This window comes from Alligator mississippiensis, chromosome 3 (assembly GCF_030867095.1).
Source record: "Alligator mississippiensis isolate rAllMis1 chromosome 3, rAllMis1, whole genome shotgun sequence".
Classification (NCBI taxonomy): Eukaryota; Metazoa; Chordata; order Crocodylia; family Alligatoridae; genus Alligator; species Alligator mississippiensis.
This window is the reverse complement of record NC_081826.1, coordinates 100428051-100444267: the sequence shown is the minus strand read 5'-3', so window position 1 is coordinate 100444267 and position 16217 is coordinate 100428051. Positions and strand designations below refer to the sequence as shown.

Below are 16217 nucleotides of genomic sequence, written 5' to 3'. Positions count from 1 at the left end.
GTGGCGAGGTCCTTTAATTAGAGTGACTTCAAGAGCTGCTCTAATTAAAATGCCGCAGCATCTCATGTATCAGCATCCCTGCCACTAAAGCCATCATACGAGCTTTAGTTAAAGTGCACCCCCATTTTGAAGTTTGGGGATGCTGATACACAAGATGCAGAGGCTGGCTGGAGCACACTAATTAGCACGCTACAGCAGACTAATTAGCACGCTACAGCAGACTTGATTGACTCTGCTCTGATGTGCTGTAATTACAGCACATCAGAGCAGCCTCCTGGCCCAACTACAGGTATCTTTTATGTCTTGAAGCAGCAGGTTCTAAACTTAGTGGGTCTGAGTGTGTGGATTCAGTTCTTGCTCCAAACATAATAAATGTAACAGAATCTTTCTTGAAAATTCTAACCTCTTTGTTCAGGTAGAAGGTAATATAAAATGCAGCTAGAAGAGATCTGTGAATGCAGCATGTAGCCAATAACATCACCTACAGAAATAGATTCACTGTTGTTTTATTATTACCTCAAACAATTGGTGGCAGGAAATCTAATTCACCTTCTCTTTTAGACAGATGTGTTTTTCATATCCACTTGAGATGAAGATAGAATGGACATGCATACATTTTGCACATTATTCTGATTTCCCATAGCAATGACTTTACAGAAACATCATGGGGAGAAAGAAAGGCATGAGATTAAATGTTATTTGTAAACAGGGTGCCTCAAGTCTGCAAATAGGCTTGTTTCTTTCCTTTTCTCTGTTAAGTCAAGAACCACCTTGGTCAAAGCATGTAAATCAAGAGTAGACAGTATTCAGGTTGTTCCAAGACTGATTACTTATGAAACATTGACTGTCTGCACAAGAAAAAGCTTGCTGAATTGCCAAAGAAATGTGAAGTGTACAAAAGCAAGTTAAGAATTATGCATCCTGAAGTCGAAGAAGTAAAAGCTAAAGATCCGTTTCAATGCATATCTTTTATCTTTGACAGGAAGAAAGCAAAAGACATCCATAAATGTCTAGCACTGTGCATATCTTCACTTAAACTGATCCAAAATATATTGGCTAGAGAAAAACAACAATATTTATTTTAATGTAAAAATAATAAATAAATAATAATGTCTAGTCCTCAAAGGATTCCAAAGCACTTTACAAAGATGAGGATCATATGCTTAAATGTGAACATGTACATAATTTACAAAACATAAGGACAAGTAGAATAGCAATACACTTCACTAGACTCTGAGCAACTTACTACGTGGAAAGCGGGGTGGGTTATCATTCACATCCGTTAACGTGACAGTAACAGATGTGGTCCCAGATAGTCCACCATTTTGCCCAACCATATCCTTTGCTTGAATGACAAGTAGATATTGGTCCTTAGCTTCCCTATCCATGTTGGGAAGGGCAGTCTTGATAACACCTGGAATATATCAAACATACTACATTAGTAGTTTCACTTATTAACTGGTACAAAGATTAAATCTGTCTTAGAAACAGTATAGGAATAAGACTGAATGGTCCAGTAGCTCCATTTCTAGAACACAGATGTGAAATTCCAATGCCAAAGGTATCCAATCTATCTATTTGGCTAAGTTTTTTTATATTGTTACCAACAAACGTGAGATCTGAGCATCTTTCATAAAAAATCAGTAAAAAAAGCCAAGTTGCTAGAGGATTCATGGAGTCTCTGATGCTCCATGTGGAATTCTATTTTACTTTGTGCACTTAAATGACATTTATCCAGCATTCTGGCACCTACACACAGTCTACAATTTCATTACCCTTGCAATGGGAATATGTAAACACAGTCATCATATATTGAGCATGCTCAGTAGACTACACACTGGCTGGGTAGGTAAGCATCTATGTACATGCATACCTGAGTGCAAGTCCCAGAAAGAAACAGGAGGAGTTGGCTGTCTCAACATTATTCGATAGTTAGACTCATCCTGGGAAAATAAGTCAGGGAGTGGACAGAAATAACACTTAAAATATTCTAAGTACATTTAAACCTCAAGGCTAAGGACAGAAATTACACAGAAACTGGTATAAGTGATCGGAAACCAGTTTAAATCTTTAACACAATGGAAGTTCAGTGCACATAAATCACTTTCAAAATAGATGAAACTAATTTAAGAAGAATCTGGATGGATGTAGAATCAGACCTAACTGATTCAGGTTAAATCGGCTTACTGAACTTCTGTCCCAGATCCCCTCCAGATTCAAGTTGACTCACAGTCCCCCAGCATCCCAGGATGCTTTGCACCTCCCCTGCAAGCCCCCACCCCTTTTCAGGGTGGGCAAGCTAGCCTTGGCCCAAAATGTCTGCTCCAACTACGCAGGGAGGCATGCTCTAGTACCCCCTGGCTTCTGGCCTGGGCCACTTCAGGCATGTGGCTGCATTTCCAGAATTGAAAGCAAATGTCTGTTCATTTGCTTATTGGTTCTATCTATGCAGCTTAGACTAACCTGAAAAGATTGAATCAAAGTATCAGGCTTTTTGACTGTTCTTCAGCCCTAAAGTCTAAATGTACAGGCCACTTAAGACTGCCTTAATATTTCTGGAATGTTTCAAAAGCACATTGGAAAATCAAGTACTATTTTGAGCCTATATTCTGGGAACCAGCTCAATATTACATGGGGACACAAAGCATTCCATGTCCACTATCTGGTCAGTCTTCCAGGCATTCCAAACTGTACCCCTACATGCAGGCCAAGGGGCTGATCTGAAATACAATGAGAACTCTATTGTCCAAACCCCCACTCTCAGTCCCCCATCCCCCAACTGGGGAAGGCAGACCACAGAAGCACAAAGGGGAACTTAAAGTCCTCAGATAAAGTAAGAATCCTATCCCCTTCATTCACCCACTCTTGCCACACCTTCCTTTCTCCTCCATGCTCAGCAGCTTCTCTCCTCCCACTCATTCCCCTCCTTCCCAATTCCTGATGCTGCTCTTAGGGTGTTCTCTAAATCTGCTCCTGGCCTGCACCATCTCAGGACTGTGGCAGCTATGCACAGGCTTCTCTTTTCTGCCTGGTCCCCACGCCCCCCCCCCCCCCAGTTGTTCCCTACCAGCTCAGAAGTGAACTTGGAGAAGAGGAACACAACTACTGCTACTGTTGTTGTCCTTGGCTGAACCCAGCTGAGATAGGCAGGAGTGGTTCTGGAGCCCTCTCCCACCACACAACCCCTGGATCATCCAGGGACAGCAGGAACAATGACAATAGAAAACAACAGAATGCAATTCAACAAGGAGAAATGCAAAATGCTGCACCTAGGGAGGAAAAATGTCCAGCATACCTACTGCTTAGGAAATGACCTGCTTGGTGGCACAGAAGTGGAAAGGGATCTTGGAGTCCTAGTATACTCCAAGATGAACATGAGTCGTCAGTGTGACGAAGTCATCAGAAAAGCTGATGGCACTTTATTGTGCATCAGCAGATGCATGACGAACAGAACCAAGGAGGTGATAATTCCCCTCTATCGGGCACAGGTCAGACCGCATTTGGAATACTGCGTGCAATTTTGGGCACCTCACTTCAAGAGGGATGTGGATAACCTGGAGAGGGTCCAGAGAAGGGCCACTCGTATGGTTAAGGTCTTGCAGGCCAAGCCCTATGAGGAGAGACTAGGGCACCTGGACCTCTTCAGCCTCCGCAAGAGAAGGTTGAGAGGCGACCTGGTGGCTGCCTATAAGTTCATCATGGGGGCACAGAAGGGAATTGGTGAGGCTTTATTCACCAAGGTGCCCCTGGGGGTTACAAGAAATAATGGCCATCAGCTACCAGAGAGCAGATTTAGACTAGATATTAGGAAGAACTTCTTCACAGTTAGAGTGGCCAAAGTCTGAAATGGGCTCCCAAGGGAGGTGGTGCTCTCCTCTACCCTGGGGGTCTTCAAGAGGAGGTTAGATAGGCATCTAGCTGGAGTCATCTAAACCCAGCATTCTTTCCTGCCTCTGCAGGGGGTTGGACTTGATGACCTATTGAGGTCCCTTCTGACCCTAACATCTATGAATCTATGAAAACAAATTTTTCCTCAGATCCAGCCTAAATTTTTCCTATCAGTATCAAAGCCCTTGCTGAAGTCTAGGTAGATGATGTCAACCACATGTCGCATATCCAGCTGGATAGTTACGTGGTCATAGAAGGAGACCAGATTTGTCAGGCATAACCTCCCCTTGACAGAGCTTTGCTAGTTGTTTCTTAATAACCTGCCAGTTAGAATTTGTGGTTGATGGCCTCCTTGACAATTTTTTGAAGATTTTTCCCAAGACTGAAGTCAGACTGACCAGTCTATAGTCGACAGGGTCATCCCTCTTCCCTTTCTTAAAAATGGGTACCACATTAGCCCTCTTCCAGTAATTCGGGATCACCCTGTGTTCCATAACTCTTTGAACAGCCTTACCAGAGTCACCACTATGAGGCTGGCCCCACCCAGACAAGGCTGCTGCAAGGACACAGACCCCAGAACCCTTCCCCCACAGCAACCCCCTGGCCAAGCAGCCCAGCAGTAGTGGCTGACATGAAAAAGTACCTGGACTTCTTCCCCTGAAGCCCTGCCCTGCTTCCCACAGCTGCACTATGGTGCACTAAGTGGCCAAGGCCTCTGTGGGGACAAACTCCCCTTCCCCTACTCTACTTCCACTGCCAGGCTATGTGCAAGGCTGGGATCAGAGACAGTCACTGAGTTAGGTTAGTGACAGCTGGTGGGGAGGCGGTGGCAGGGCTGACCCAGGACTCAGGCAGAGCAAATGAGCTCTGCCCAAGGTTAGAGTAGAGCTCTAAGCTAACCCTTGGTGGTATCTGGCACAGATGTTTGATAAAGTGCTCTAACAGAAAGCACTTTAGGTTCATATATACTCATCAAGGGTTAACTTAGAGTAGGAACTGCCATTTTTAAAGTGCTTTATGTGCCGTGAATGTCTGTTCTATTGTGGCTTAATGAGCTTAAAGTGCATTAAGTGTAACCTCTGTACTCAACCTTACACTCTGGAATCCCAGGCCCTTTTGGGGCACAGGGAAGGAGTTGATAGGAGAGGAGTTGGGTGTGTGGCTTTCCCCTTCTCAGCTCAAATAAACCCGGCATACTGACGTGGGATGGTCTCTAGCAGGGAGGTGAAAGTGACAGCACAGCTTTCAAGGCAGCAGTTAAAAAGTCAAGGAGATATTGGGAGTGAGTGGGGCAAAGCATGTATAGCCCTTCAGCAACCACAGTGCCCCCCAGCTCTTGGCAGTTCCTCCCCGGAAGGCATGATGGTCTTGGTACTCTAGCACTCTCTGCAGCAACACTGCAATTCTCTATAAGGTGAGGATTCTGTTTAGAACCACTAGTAGTGTACATGTCCAGGAACAACTGAAACAGTTCCCAATCAGTGACATTCTTGGAACAGTTCCAGCATTATGTCTGTCCACATCCAAAGATGTGGTAAATAATCTTGGAAGAACTGAGAAGGGTCAAAATGTTAAGTGATTCTCCTTAATCAAAGCTAGCTTCCTGAATGATTTGGAGGTTGCCAGATAATCAAGGATTGTGGAAAATGGATTGAAAAGGTAATGTGCTAATAGGCAAGAAAAAGAAATACTTTCTAGTGCTTAGTGCATCCATGTGTTAACATGTGAATGTACAGTTCCAAGAAGATGGCATGTTTAAAGATGTATGTTTTCTGAAGAGCTTTGGATTTGGGTACTTTGGCATATTTCCTCTGTCATTTGAACTGACTGAGTAATGACTATTTTGTTTCTATTTGGTTTCTTTTATACAAGGGCAAACCAGCAGCAGCAGGACTGGAGAAGTGTCCGTGGAAGTTGCAACAGCAAAAAAGTCCACTTCATGTGCCACTAAAACTTCCCTTTGGTGCACAAAGTGAGACAGAATTTCACTTTCTCTAGCTCTATTCTTCATTCTCCAACCTTTGCCTCCCCACAATTTGGGGAACAGGAGGAAAGATGGATTTTGCATTGGTTTCCAAAATTTCAAGCTGTGCAAAACATTTCTCAATATCTCAGTGTCTTGAAATTGTCATTTACCAAATTAATTCTTACTGGTCTTAATCTCATATTAGGTTATTAATTTGAAAGAAGTTATCTTGCATTAGCTAATATTTACTTAAACAATAGCCACTTCTAAAGCACTCAGAGTAACTCAAAGGTTTTGATTTATTACTTGAAATACTGTAGGATCTAAAATAATATTATTATCATATCCATTTGATAATCTGCATACAATTTGTAATTACAATTTGGAATGAAAAACCAGGAGAAAACCCCATGCCTTATCCATTCTGTTCTGTTGATATCTATCAGAAAATAAATATTCCTTCTTAGACCATGATGACTTTATGAATATTTCATGCTCGGCACACAGTAGAGCTGCTAAGTCTGACTTCCAGAGAGGCAGGCATTTACTCCACCAGCACTTAGAGTCACAGACAAAGGAAACATAAACAATTTAAATAAAGGAGATGCGCACTGGGGCACATATCTCTTAATCTGGTATTTGTTGAATGTTTAGTTACACTTTTATCTTCTCTATCTTTTTCTCTCTCTCTTGAATGCAGAGCTTCCCATTTATCAGCCCTGGTCTGAAATATTTGTTTTGCAGATAGATGTTATGGTATAATTATTCCTATTTATACAACATGGAAAAATGAATATCAAATTTCACAACATATTCCTTCTTGGTTGTTGTCACATTTTTGGTGTGCTTGTTTTCCTATCATTTGCAGCCATTTGTATAACCCCACTAGTGCTAATCACCCTTTCTAAAAGTTAATTATCATGTACATCAGAAACTTTGGCACCACAGCTTTAATAAAAATAAAAAGCAAATGCATTTGTCTCATTCTTCAAAGATTTTGATTTACTAGAATTTATAATACTATAACTTTAGAAGCTGGTCTATTTATATTTTTGCCTGTGTGTGTGGTGGTGGGGGGGGGGGTATAAATCACACACATATATATAATATGCTTATGGGTGTTTGTGTAGTATAAACTGATGGTCAAGGCAAATAAAGCAACCAGAGCAAGCTGGAAGAGGATGGGAACTTAAGATATGCCTGCTTATTTGAGGTAATCATTCACATGTTCACTTTTAATTCCCTGCACCAGAAAATGAAATCTCAACTGCTGCAGCTTAGTCCTCTTTTACTTAAAGGTCAACTACTATGGATTCAGTTTCACTAGGGCATGGAAAGAGCACATACATGAGTGCTACTGCAGAGCAACTGATGTGCAGTAAATCTGTAATTGTGACTATTGTAAAGGAGAGAGAAAGCACTACCACTTGGTTAAGATGCTGCACTGGGAATCAAAAGATCTGGGTTAATTTGAAGCTCTGCATGGGCTTCCTATGTTGCCTTGAATAAATCAATTGTTTGTGTTGGGCTTCGATCTAAATAGGAATAATAATACAGCATCCATAGAGCATCGTGTGAATAAGTCTTCTAAAAGTCTTCTATAGTGAAGAAGGCCAAATAGATATCCCAATAGGGCAAAAGCTTTTAATTTTCTGCTCCTGAGAAATGACACAATACAATGGATCAAGTTTACCAAACTTATGGAAGATTGTAAGGTTGTTTAACCTCATGCTCTGACTTAAAAAGTTAACACAATCCTGTGAAAAGGTGGAAAACTGTTATTAGGAATATTCCTTTTGCTAGCGGGTAAAAAAAAAGTGATGAGCATTCAAAGGCAAAATGCCTTATTGTTCAAGTTGTTCACAAGTAGTAAGTAAACTCTGTGAAACATTTTGAATGAAACAAAAAGTGTTCATGGTGAACAAAAATAATATCTGAGAAATCTGTTGAAGTGTCTGTAGTTTACTGTGGGTTTTGATTGGTTTCCAACATTTCAAGCTGCAAAAAAAGTTCCATGAGTTCTTGAAATTGTCATTGACCTAATGGATTCTGGGGAATGAACAAGAAGGCTGATGAAATGAGAGTGAGAGAGGAAGAGGACAGATCTCAATAATTTTAAGTGTTTGCATGATTCTTATATTTTCAAAATCCTATTGTTAAATCTAAAAAGAAAATAAGAACGCTAATCCCAAAATTAATTTTGTAGGAACAGGCTGCAGAAGTAAAAGTACTGCATGTATTCCAGGGAAATTCAACATACATTTTATTTATCTCATCTTTCATATGGATTTGCCCGGGAAGGGAACTTAGAAAAAGTTACCTGTTTTGGGCTCCACAGAAAAGTAAGGTTGTCCTTGCAGAATACTGTAAACCACTCTAGCACTGTTGCCATATGTAGGATCATCTGCATCAGTGGCTGTTACCTGCACCACAGAAGTACCTAGGAAATATGAGAAATACAATTTAAATACAATTAAATGTTCCACAGTTTTGAATTAAATTAATTCAACAAACTATATAATATATATTATGTCTCAAGGCTTCTGTTTCCATGTAATACAGTCTGTAAGTACAGTATGGTGCATCTACACATGATGCTACATCGCTATAGCACCCGTGGGTGTCTACACGTGATTAGCAGCTACTTCATTTCACTGTAGTGGTACACTCTCCCATTATAGTGTGCTGCTATAGCAAACTACCTGCTAAAAATAATTGTGCACTGCACACACAGTGCAGTATGGGTATCTACACATAGGGCAATGTGTAGATGCAGCCTATATGTCCATGAATATTCTAGTCGCCACAGGAGTGATTCTCTAAATTATTAATAAAGGGTACTATGGCACAAATGCACCAGGTCTGTACCAATTAATTGTCTTGAAAGCAGCCCCATCACCAAAAAAAGCAAACAAATAATATAGCATTTTTAAAGTGTTTTTATTTTTTTCCCTTTAAAATTACTTTCATGCTGATAAAAGAGGTGGTTTGACAGCAGGTTGTTTTTTGGGTTTTTTTCCTGAAAAAGAGGCAGATTTTAAAAGGTGGTTGGATGCCTAACTCCTGACACTTTCACCTGAGAATTGAAAATCATTAGGAGTTAGTTGCTTAAATATCTTTTTTTTTTTTTTTTAATCAGTGGAAAAGTGCTTTTTTTGTCCTACACAGGGCAAGCACAAGTACTGGTATTGAGAGAATATCATACTTCCCCATCAATGTAGTTCTTTATCTAAGGGATGAAAATGTCAGGGAGGAGATGGTTTAGTGCCAGTATGAGTGTCACCTGCTATGAACAATTACTAAGCATGAAATGAGCTGAAACATTCAACATACTATGGGTATAAATATATAGTCAGAATTCTCTATCTATACACATGTTTAATGTTCAGAGCTGAGGAGACTTTTATTTGGCCACCTAAGGAAACATTTGGCTTTCCCTGTTTTTTCTTTTGTGGGCAATCAGCCACCATGTTGGCTAGATATGGAAGAAAGGGAGGGGTATTCATTGGCTGATTGACTGGATAGAAATGTGCACCTGGAGGAGCAACGTATGGGCTAGGGACAGAAATTACACATAAACCTCAATGTAAGTAATCAGAAACCAGTTCATATCTGTAACACAGCAGAAGTTCAGTGCACATAAACCACTTTCAAAATGGCTGAAATTAGTTTCAGATAAAACTGGATGGATGTAATATCAGTCTTAGGTGATTTAGGTTAAACTAGTTTACAGAACTTCTATTCCATATCCCCTCCAGATTTAAGTTAACTCACAGTCCCTCAGCATCCCAGGATGCTTTGCACCTCCCTCACAATGCCCTTCTTTCAGGTTATGGCTAGAAAATGATATTTAGAGATTTGCTTTTAGGAGTTGGTTTGTAGGTAATGTAGATATTGCATTAGAACAATGATCCAAGGGAACAGCAAACGTTAATTGGTTTCTAAAAGCCTGTTTGTGACAGTTTTCTTCAGGGCCCACTGTGTCTGAAACCAGAAGATACAAATGCTGGGAAATTGAAGACATGTACTACACTGTTCCCTGATAAACCATAACATGAGATAGTCTTGCTGCATTGAAGTCAGGTCACAGTGACCAGCTGCAGAGCCCATGGGATTTCTGGTTTTGGTAGACAGACCAAATTAAGAGGCTGGGGCATGGCCAAATTAAGACCTTGGTATATGCCCAAATTAATATGTTTGAATGTTATGGGTTTGGGAAACAAAGGAATATGCTGACAGAACTGCACGTGGGCAGTATGACAACCACAGGGAAACCAATCAATGGTACCAAGGAATGAAGGGTCATCAGAGGAGGACAGAAATGCAAAAGGAAGGATTTCAGAGCAGCAAAGGATCCTTCAAGGGGGAATCCAATGCCACCATGGACAGAGGGAACACCAGCAGCCTGTCTTACCCACCACATCGCTGGGCCTCAGCCCTCAACCTCCGGGCTGCTTGCACATGACATTCAAGAAAGAAACATAGGGTGAAGCTTGCATACTAACCAAATGCATACCTTCCCTCTGTGCCAGTCCTAGGACTGGTAGATATAGAATCAGGCGGGGGAGGGGGGTGTTATTTTGTTTGCCTTGCCTGCATTATTTTTATCTACTCTTACTGTGTATCAGTAACATTTGCCTATTATCAAATGAAGAAGTTGTGGTCTATCTGAGGTTTTGGGTCCTTCTGAAATGAGGTATATGGGTCATAGGTCCAGTGCCAACAACAAGGTGGGCGGGCTAGCCTTGGACCAAGCTGTCTGCTGCAGCCAAGCAGGAAGGTATGCTCTAGTCTGCTCTAGCACCCCTGGCTTCTGGCCTGGGCCACTGCAGGCATATGATTGCATTTTTGGAATCACTTGCTTATTGGTTCAATCTACAAAGCTTAGACTAACCTACAAAAACTGAATCAATTCAGCCTTGGGCTTTTTGATTATCTGTACTTATCCATAGTGTAGTAGGTTTCACCTTGACCCCTGCTTCAGACTGGAGAAGAAGCATGTTTGTGATGCTGGAAAATAATTTTTCCTCACTGGCAATTGAGTCTGGGCACAATGAGAGTATTTTTTAAGTGTAATGCCCAAGAATTTGGTAGATCACAGATTTAATATGAGCCTGCAGTGTGATGCAGCTGCAGAAAAGGTATTTGGAGTCATACAGGAATAAAGGCAACCTTCCAGCAGATAGCACAGATTATAAAAGAAGGATGACTTGCACTGAATGAGTTCTTTCTGGATACTTTCCCAGATGGGTTAAGTTAATAAAGTTGTGAAAATGTAAGCTACTTCCCAGTCTTGTTTTTCTGCATGACCTAAGACAAAACATTATGGATGCCTATAGACATGCTCGGGGGTGGGGAGAGGATGTTTTAGTTAGAGCACTTCCCAGAGAGCCACTCTAATTAAAATACCTCACTGTCACATGTATAAAGTGTTCCACATTTCAAAATGGCTATGGGGAGACTTTAACTAAAGCTCATTCAATAGTTTTAGTTAAGGTGCCCCCATGGCCATTTTCAAACACAGGACACTTAATACACATGACGGTGAAGCATGCTGAAGCATTCTAATTTGAATGCTCGAGCAGACTTGATTAATCCGGTAAGTTCTAATTAGAATGCATTGGATCACATCTATAAGCACCCTATGATTGCAATTGTTTTTTAAATGTATTTTTCACTCTCACTGCCTACCTACATTTTTGGGAGAAGATGTTACTTACAGACTGAAATTTCACATGCCAAGTCTTAGCCTAGAAGCAGGTTTAAAAAGAAAATTGCTAGTTACTAGTGAACACAGAGAATTGATGGGTTTAAAGTTCCAAAACTGAGCAATGACTTGATGGATTAACTAAAGGCTTTGATTCAGCACTTCAAACTAATTTTACAGTTTGATCTATAATAAAATTAAATATGTCTGATTTAACCTTTCGGGTATCCTTAACATCCCTAACTTCTGAATATATGACTATTTTAACTATTATTCATTATCCCACACTACTTGTGAATGACAGCCTTACCACAATGGAATTTACAAAACCTCAAAACAGTTACACTAGATTTTACAAAGTTTGGAAACAATACCAATACTGCTTATAAGATTCACAGACAGTAATATCTTTGCTTGCTGCTCATGGTTCTTTCAAGCACTCCAAACCAACACCTGCAATGACAAGGTCTGCAACCACAACTAACAGATCCTATACATCCTGAAAGGCTGGAGTTAACTCCATGGATGAGGACAACTCATCTTTTAAACTTCACAAAAAAAATAAGTCTAGTATCTGGATTGACTTGGCTTTCCTCTAGAGTTACTCTAAGCCCCTCCTGAAGCTTTCATAGTAGTAAACCCTGCTGTAGAAATCTTTTTGTGATTACCTGAGTTCTACTGGCCCACCTAACAGTTCAGCTTATGCCTTCCCTGTATGCATGTTCCCTCCCCCTACTTTTCTTACCAACAAAAGGAAGGAAAGGCACATCTTTAAAGGAGCTATTAAGTTTTTTATCCCTGAAGCCTTGGAAAAAATTTGAACTTGTACTGGTGATATTTCAAGCAGATGATTCTAACAAGGATTTTCCACAAGGAAAATATATAGATTCCAGGTATATAATATACTTATAATATAAGCTTTTACATAGGAAATGTGAAGTATATAAATGCACAACAGAGACATTTTTATACACAAAGGTTTTTAATTAAAAAAAATATCCCTGACAAGAAGTTTTTTGTTCTTGCTTTTGTTTTGGTGGGCAGTACAGGAAGTAACAAGTTGTTCCTCTTAGAAAAGGAAGTGACACGGAGCCACACTAATTTTACTCCTCTTTCTCTCAAGCAGTAAAATAGAACCCTCAGCTGTTGCTATGTTTCACATATGTATAAAGATTGAGATGATTATTTTATTTTTTCTCAAAAAAATCAGGAAAATGATTTAAAATGTCAATATAAATGAATTGAAGCACTATGTAGAAGCTTACTTAAAATATGGAACTGAACTTATAAGCTTATAATACTGATTTTAATTAATTAAAGTACTTGAATTGAAAAATGTGTCTAAAATGGATTTAAGGTCAATACGATATACTGCTTAAAATATAATAGTTTCACAGCAATTAGCAACTAAAAAAAACTCTCTCAAAGAAACTGGAATTTAAGGGTCCTACACAAATGTAGAGTTGTTCTTACATCTGACTAGTATTCTCTCATTTAATATTCAAATATGTGCTATCGGAACTCTACTATTCCACAGGAAACATTATTAGTTTGGAAACTATGAATCCATCTACTGTTTATGGGTTTGCAATCCCAATCCTGGTCTGCCTCCTAGAAAGGGGATTGTCAGGTATGTCATATGTTCAAATTCACATGGTATTTTGTTTCTGTCCTCTACTGATAATGAACTGGAATCTCCCATGAGTCTTGTCTACTCCTCCCAACATTGTTCAAAGACCTCAAAATTCAGATACAAGCAAGAAGTTAACCTGCACACTATCTTGAGGAATTACAGTGAGGGCTGTAGACCCACAAAAACAATATACTCATCCTCCTAATGATAACTTGGAATTCCTCCTTTAAATAGCATAGGCCAAAAATAGGAATATATGTTATATTATCACCTTTACTTATCAAGGAGATTTCTTCCTTTTCTTTCAGATGACAATCTCATCAAAAATTATCTATGGTCTCATCATTTCCAGGTTGGATCATTGTAATGAACTCTACATGGGGCTAACTCTTACATTTTTCCAGCAATTGCAGCTAGTGCAGAAGGAGGCAGTGTCCTTATTAAAATGATGTTTCATGCAGGGAACAGATATTACTGTATCTAATAACACAGTGAAACTCTGTGATGTACACAGGCTTCTGATTGATTTCTAATGCACATTTAAGGTGTAGTTTTTGACCTATAAAGCCCTAAATAGTTTGAGTTCATGGGATATTGCAAAATTGTAATACTGTACTCTGAGTACTTGATCTAATTATTTTTTCACTTAAGGAGCTGGGAATGGGGTAGCAGGGCATTGTAGTGAAGGGTCCTTGCTTTTAGAATGCATTCCTATTTTGTGTCATCAGAGCCTGGATGTGGAGATTTTGGAACATGCTGCATTGGACTGCCTGTTTTCCCAAACTATCTTCAGAGTTTCAACAGCCTAACTAAAGTTAACTGGCTGTTGAAAACCCCTTTCCTAGGGCAGGCGTTTTCTTCAGAGGTCCTTTTAAAAACTGTGTGTTTGAAGATTTAAAAGCATAATTGTGAAGGATTTTTAAAACTTGTGAATTCCTTGGGAACAGTGTTGGGGCTGGGGAAGCTGAATTTAAAATTAGATTGTGTAGGTAGTATTGTGCAGGGAGTTTGTTTTTAGAGCTAAAGATACTTATTATGAAAAAGCCTTCTAATTATTCGAATGGCTTGACAAATATCTGGCCTGTCTGTCTTTCTTTCATGGTGTAAGCCTTTTCAAAGTTACGTAGTAAGCGCATCATTAGCAAATTAAAATAGATACAGCAAAAGCCCTTACACTTACAGGGTGTGTGTAGATGAAATGAGGGGCACGTGTGCACGATAACTTAAAGTAGGTTAAATGCTTTTGCACTGCTTTAATGGTGTCGGTGTATGCATGTGTTGGCAGCATATTGCGCATTAGTTCCAGCTGCTTTAGCACATTCGGCTGTGTAATGCACCTTCGATGACTTTGGGACTCAGCAAACTAAAATACCTTTGAGGAGTTTTAGTTTGTTGCCCTACAGCCATGGAGTGAAGCATTGGGCTCCGCGTGACTCAGGGACTGTGCAGGCAACCCATGCAGGCAGCCTGGCAGCAGCCCAGGAAGGCAGGCTCCACTGAAGGAAAAAAAAAAAGCGGTGAGCCTGATCTATTTTTTTTTCCTCTGGAGCCTGGCTGCCTGCATAAGCTGCGTGGGGATCTGGTCTTTCCTTCCATGGCTGCGGTGCCCCCTGGGACTACCCAAGCTGGGTGCCTGCAGGTAGGTGTTGCCTGGGTAGGGTCCACCACTGCAGTGGAGGAAAACACCAGCCCCTGCCCTGCTGCAGCCCAGGGACCTTTCCACCTGCCAGCAGTTTGCCCTCCTCTCCCTGCTGCCAGAGAGGCAGGTAAGACACAGGTGTACATGACACGGGGGTTTACTTCACCCTAAATTGAAGTGGTGTTCTTAAAAACCTATCACTTCAATTTAGGGCCCCCATTTTATCTACACACACCAATAGACTACATATATAACAGGAAAGAATTACATCTCTTTTTAGTAACAACTGGTAAGAATACCTTTCCAGTAAGCAAAGAACTGACAAAATAAATAGACTGAATGAAGGCTATAGTGGTATTTTAATTTCTAATTTCTATACCATCCTCTAAAGTGCATAGAGCCAGATTTTCAAGTTCTTAGCACTCCCAATTTTTAGGCACCAGAGTTGGTACTCCTTATAAATTCCAGCCCATATTGTTAGGTGCAAAATTTTCATGAAAGGTTTTAGTTTTTTGTTTGAAATATAACATTCTATTAGATCCAATAATTAAACTATATTGCCAGTCATAGGTCTATCTGTAATTCAACTTCTATTTTTTTTTTTATCTCTGACTTTCATATAAGCCATAACTTTATTTTTTGCTATATGCATACATTTGAAAGTTGTCAACATGCTTTTTTCTGCCCAATATATTCACCAAAGGGCTTTGAAGAATTAGGAAGGCTTCTGAATGACTTTAAATAGCCTCTACAAATCTCAAAATAATTTGAAATGTATATTATACAGTCTTGTTTTGAGGGGAGGAGTTATAGTTCCCATGGTTTTACAGTTTATTTAGGTTTATACTCTTTCACCCTCTTTCATATCTAATTAAGAAATCCTTGTCATGGAGATAATTTTGAACAAAATAGTAGAGAGATACTTTGTTTCCCCTTAATATTTCATGAATGCTGTAGATGTTTAATTAGAAATTGTGTAATATGAATAAACTATGAATCAATGTGACTAGGCAGATAAATACCACACAAGTACTTGAAGCTACTAAATCCTTAATCCAATATTAATGCAGTGTTCAGTATTTTTACACTGAAAACTAGGAAGGCATTTTAAATGTATATTCTGAAGCTCACAGGGTGTAAAACTGACTTTGGTATATTGGGTCAGTATTAAGTCAATGCATCACTTAAATGACACTTATAGCATATTTAGAGGATTTCTATGGTACTTAGGCACTGGGGAGAATTTCACCCAGCCATTTAAATGGGTAAAGTAGTATGCATTAAACAATAATCCCTATGTTTTCTACTTGATGTATTTAAAGAAATGACAGACTCACTATCAAGAGTCAGGTGTACAAACCAGCTTCCAATTACTTTTCACTGT

The 16217-nt window shown here is 39.8% G+C and overlaps 1 protein-coding gene across 4 annotated transcripts in view; it reads right to left on the bottom strand.

Annotated features, from left to right (window-relative positions):
- Window positions 1-16217, bottom strand: part of LOC102571468 (cadherin-7) — a 124295-nt gene that overhangs the window by 48356 nt on the left and 59722 nt on the right. For all 4 annotated transcript variants that reach the window (XM_019490613.2, XM_019490612.2, XM_006259038.3 and 1 more), the window contains 2 exons: window positions 8175-8294; window positions 1247-1414 (listed from right to left, as the gene is read on the bottom strand). In XM_019490613.2, the coding sequence (XP_019346158.1) occupies window positions 1247-1414; window positions 8175-8294 (288 nt within the window). The remainder of the gene's footprint in view (window positions 1-1246; window positions 1415-8174; window positions 8295-16217) is intronic.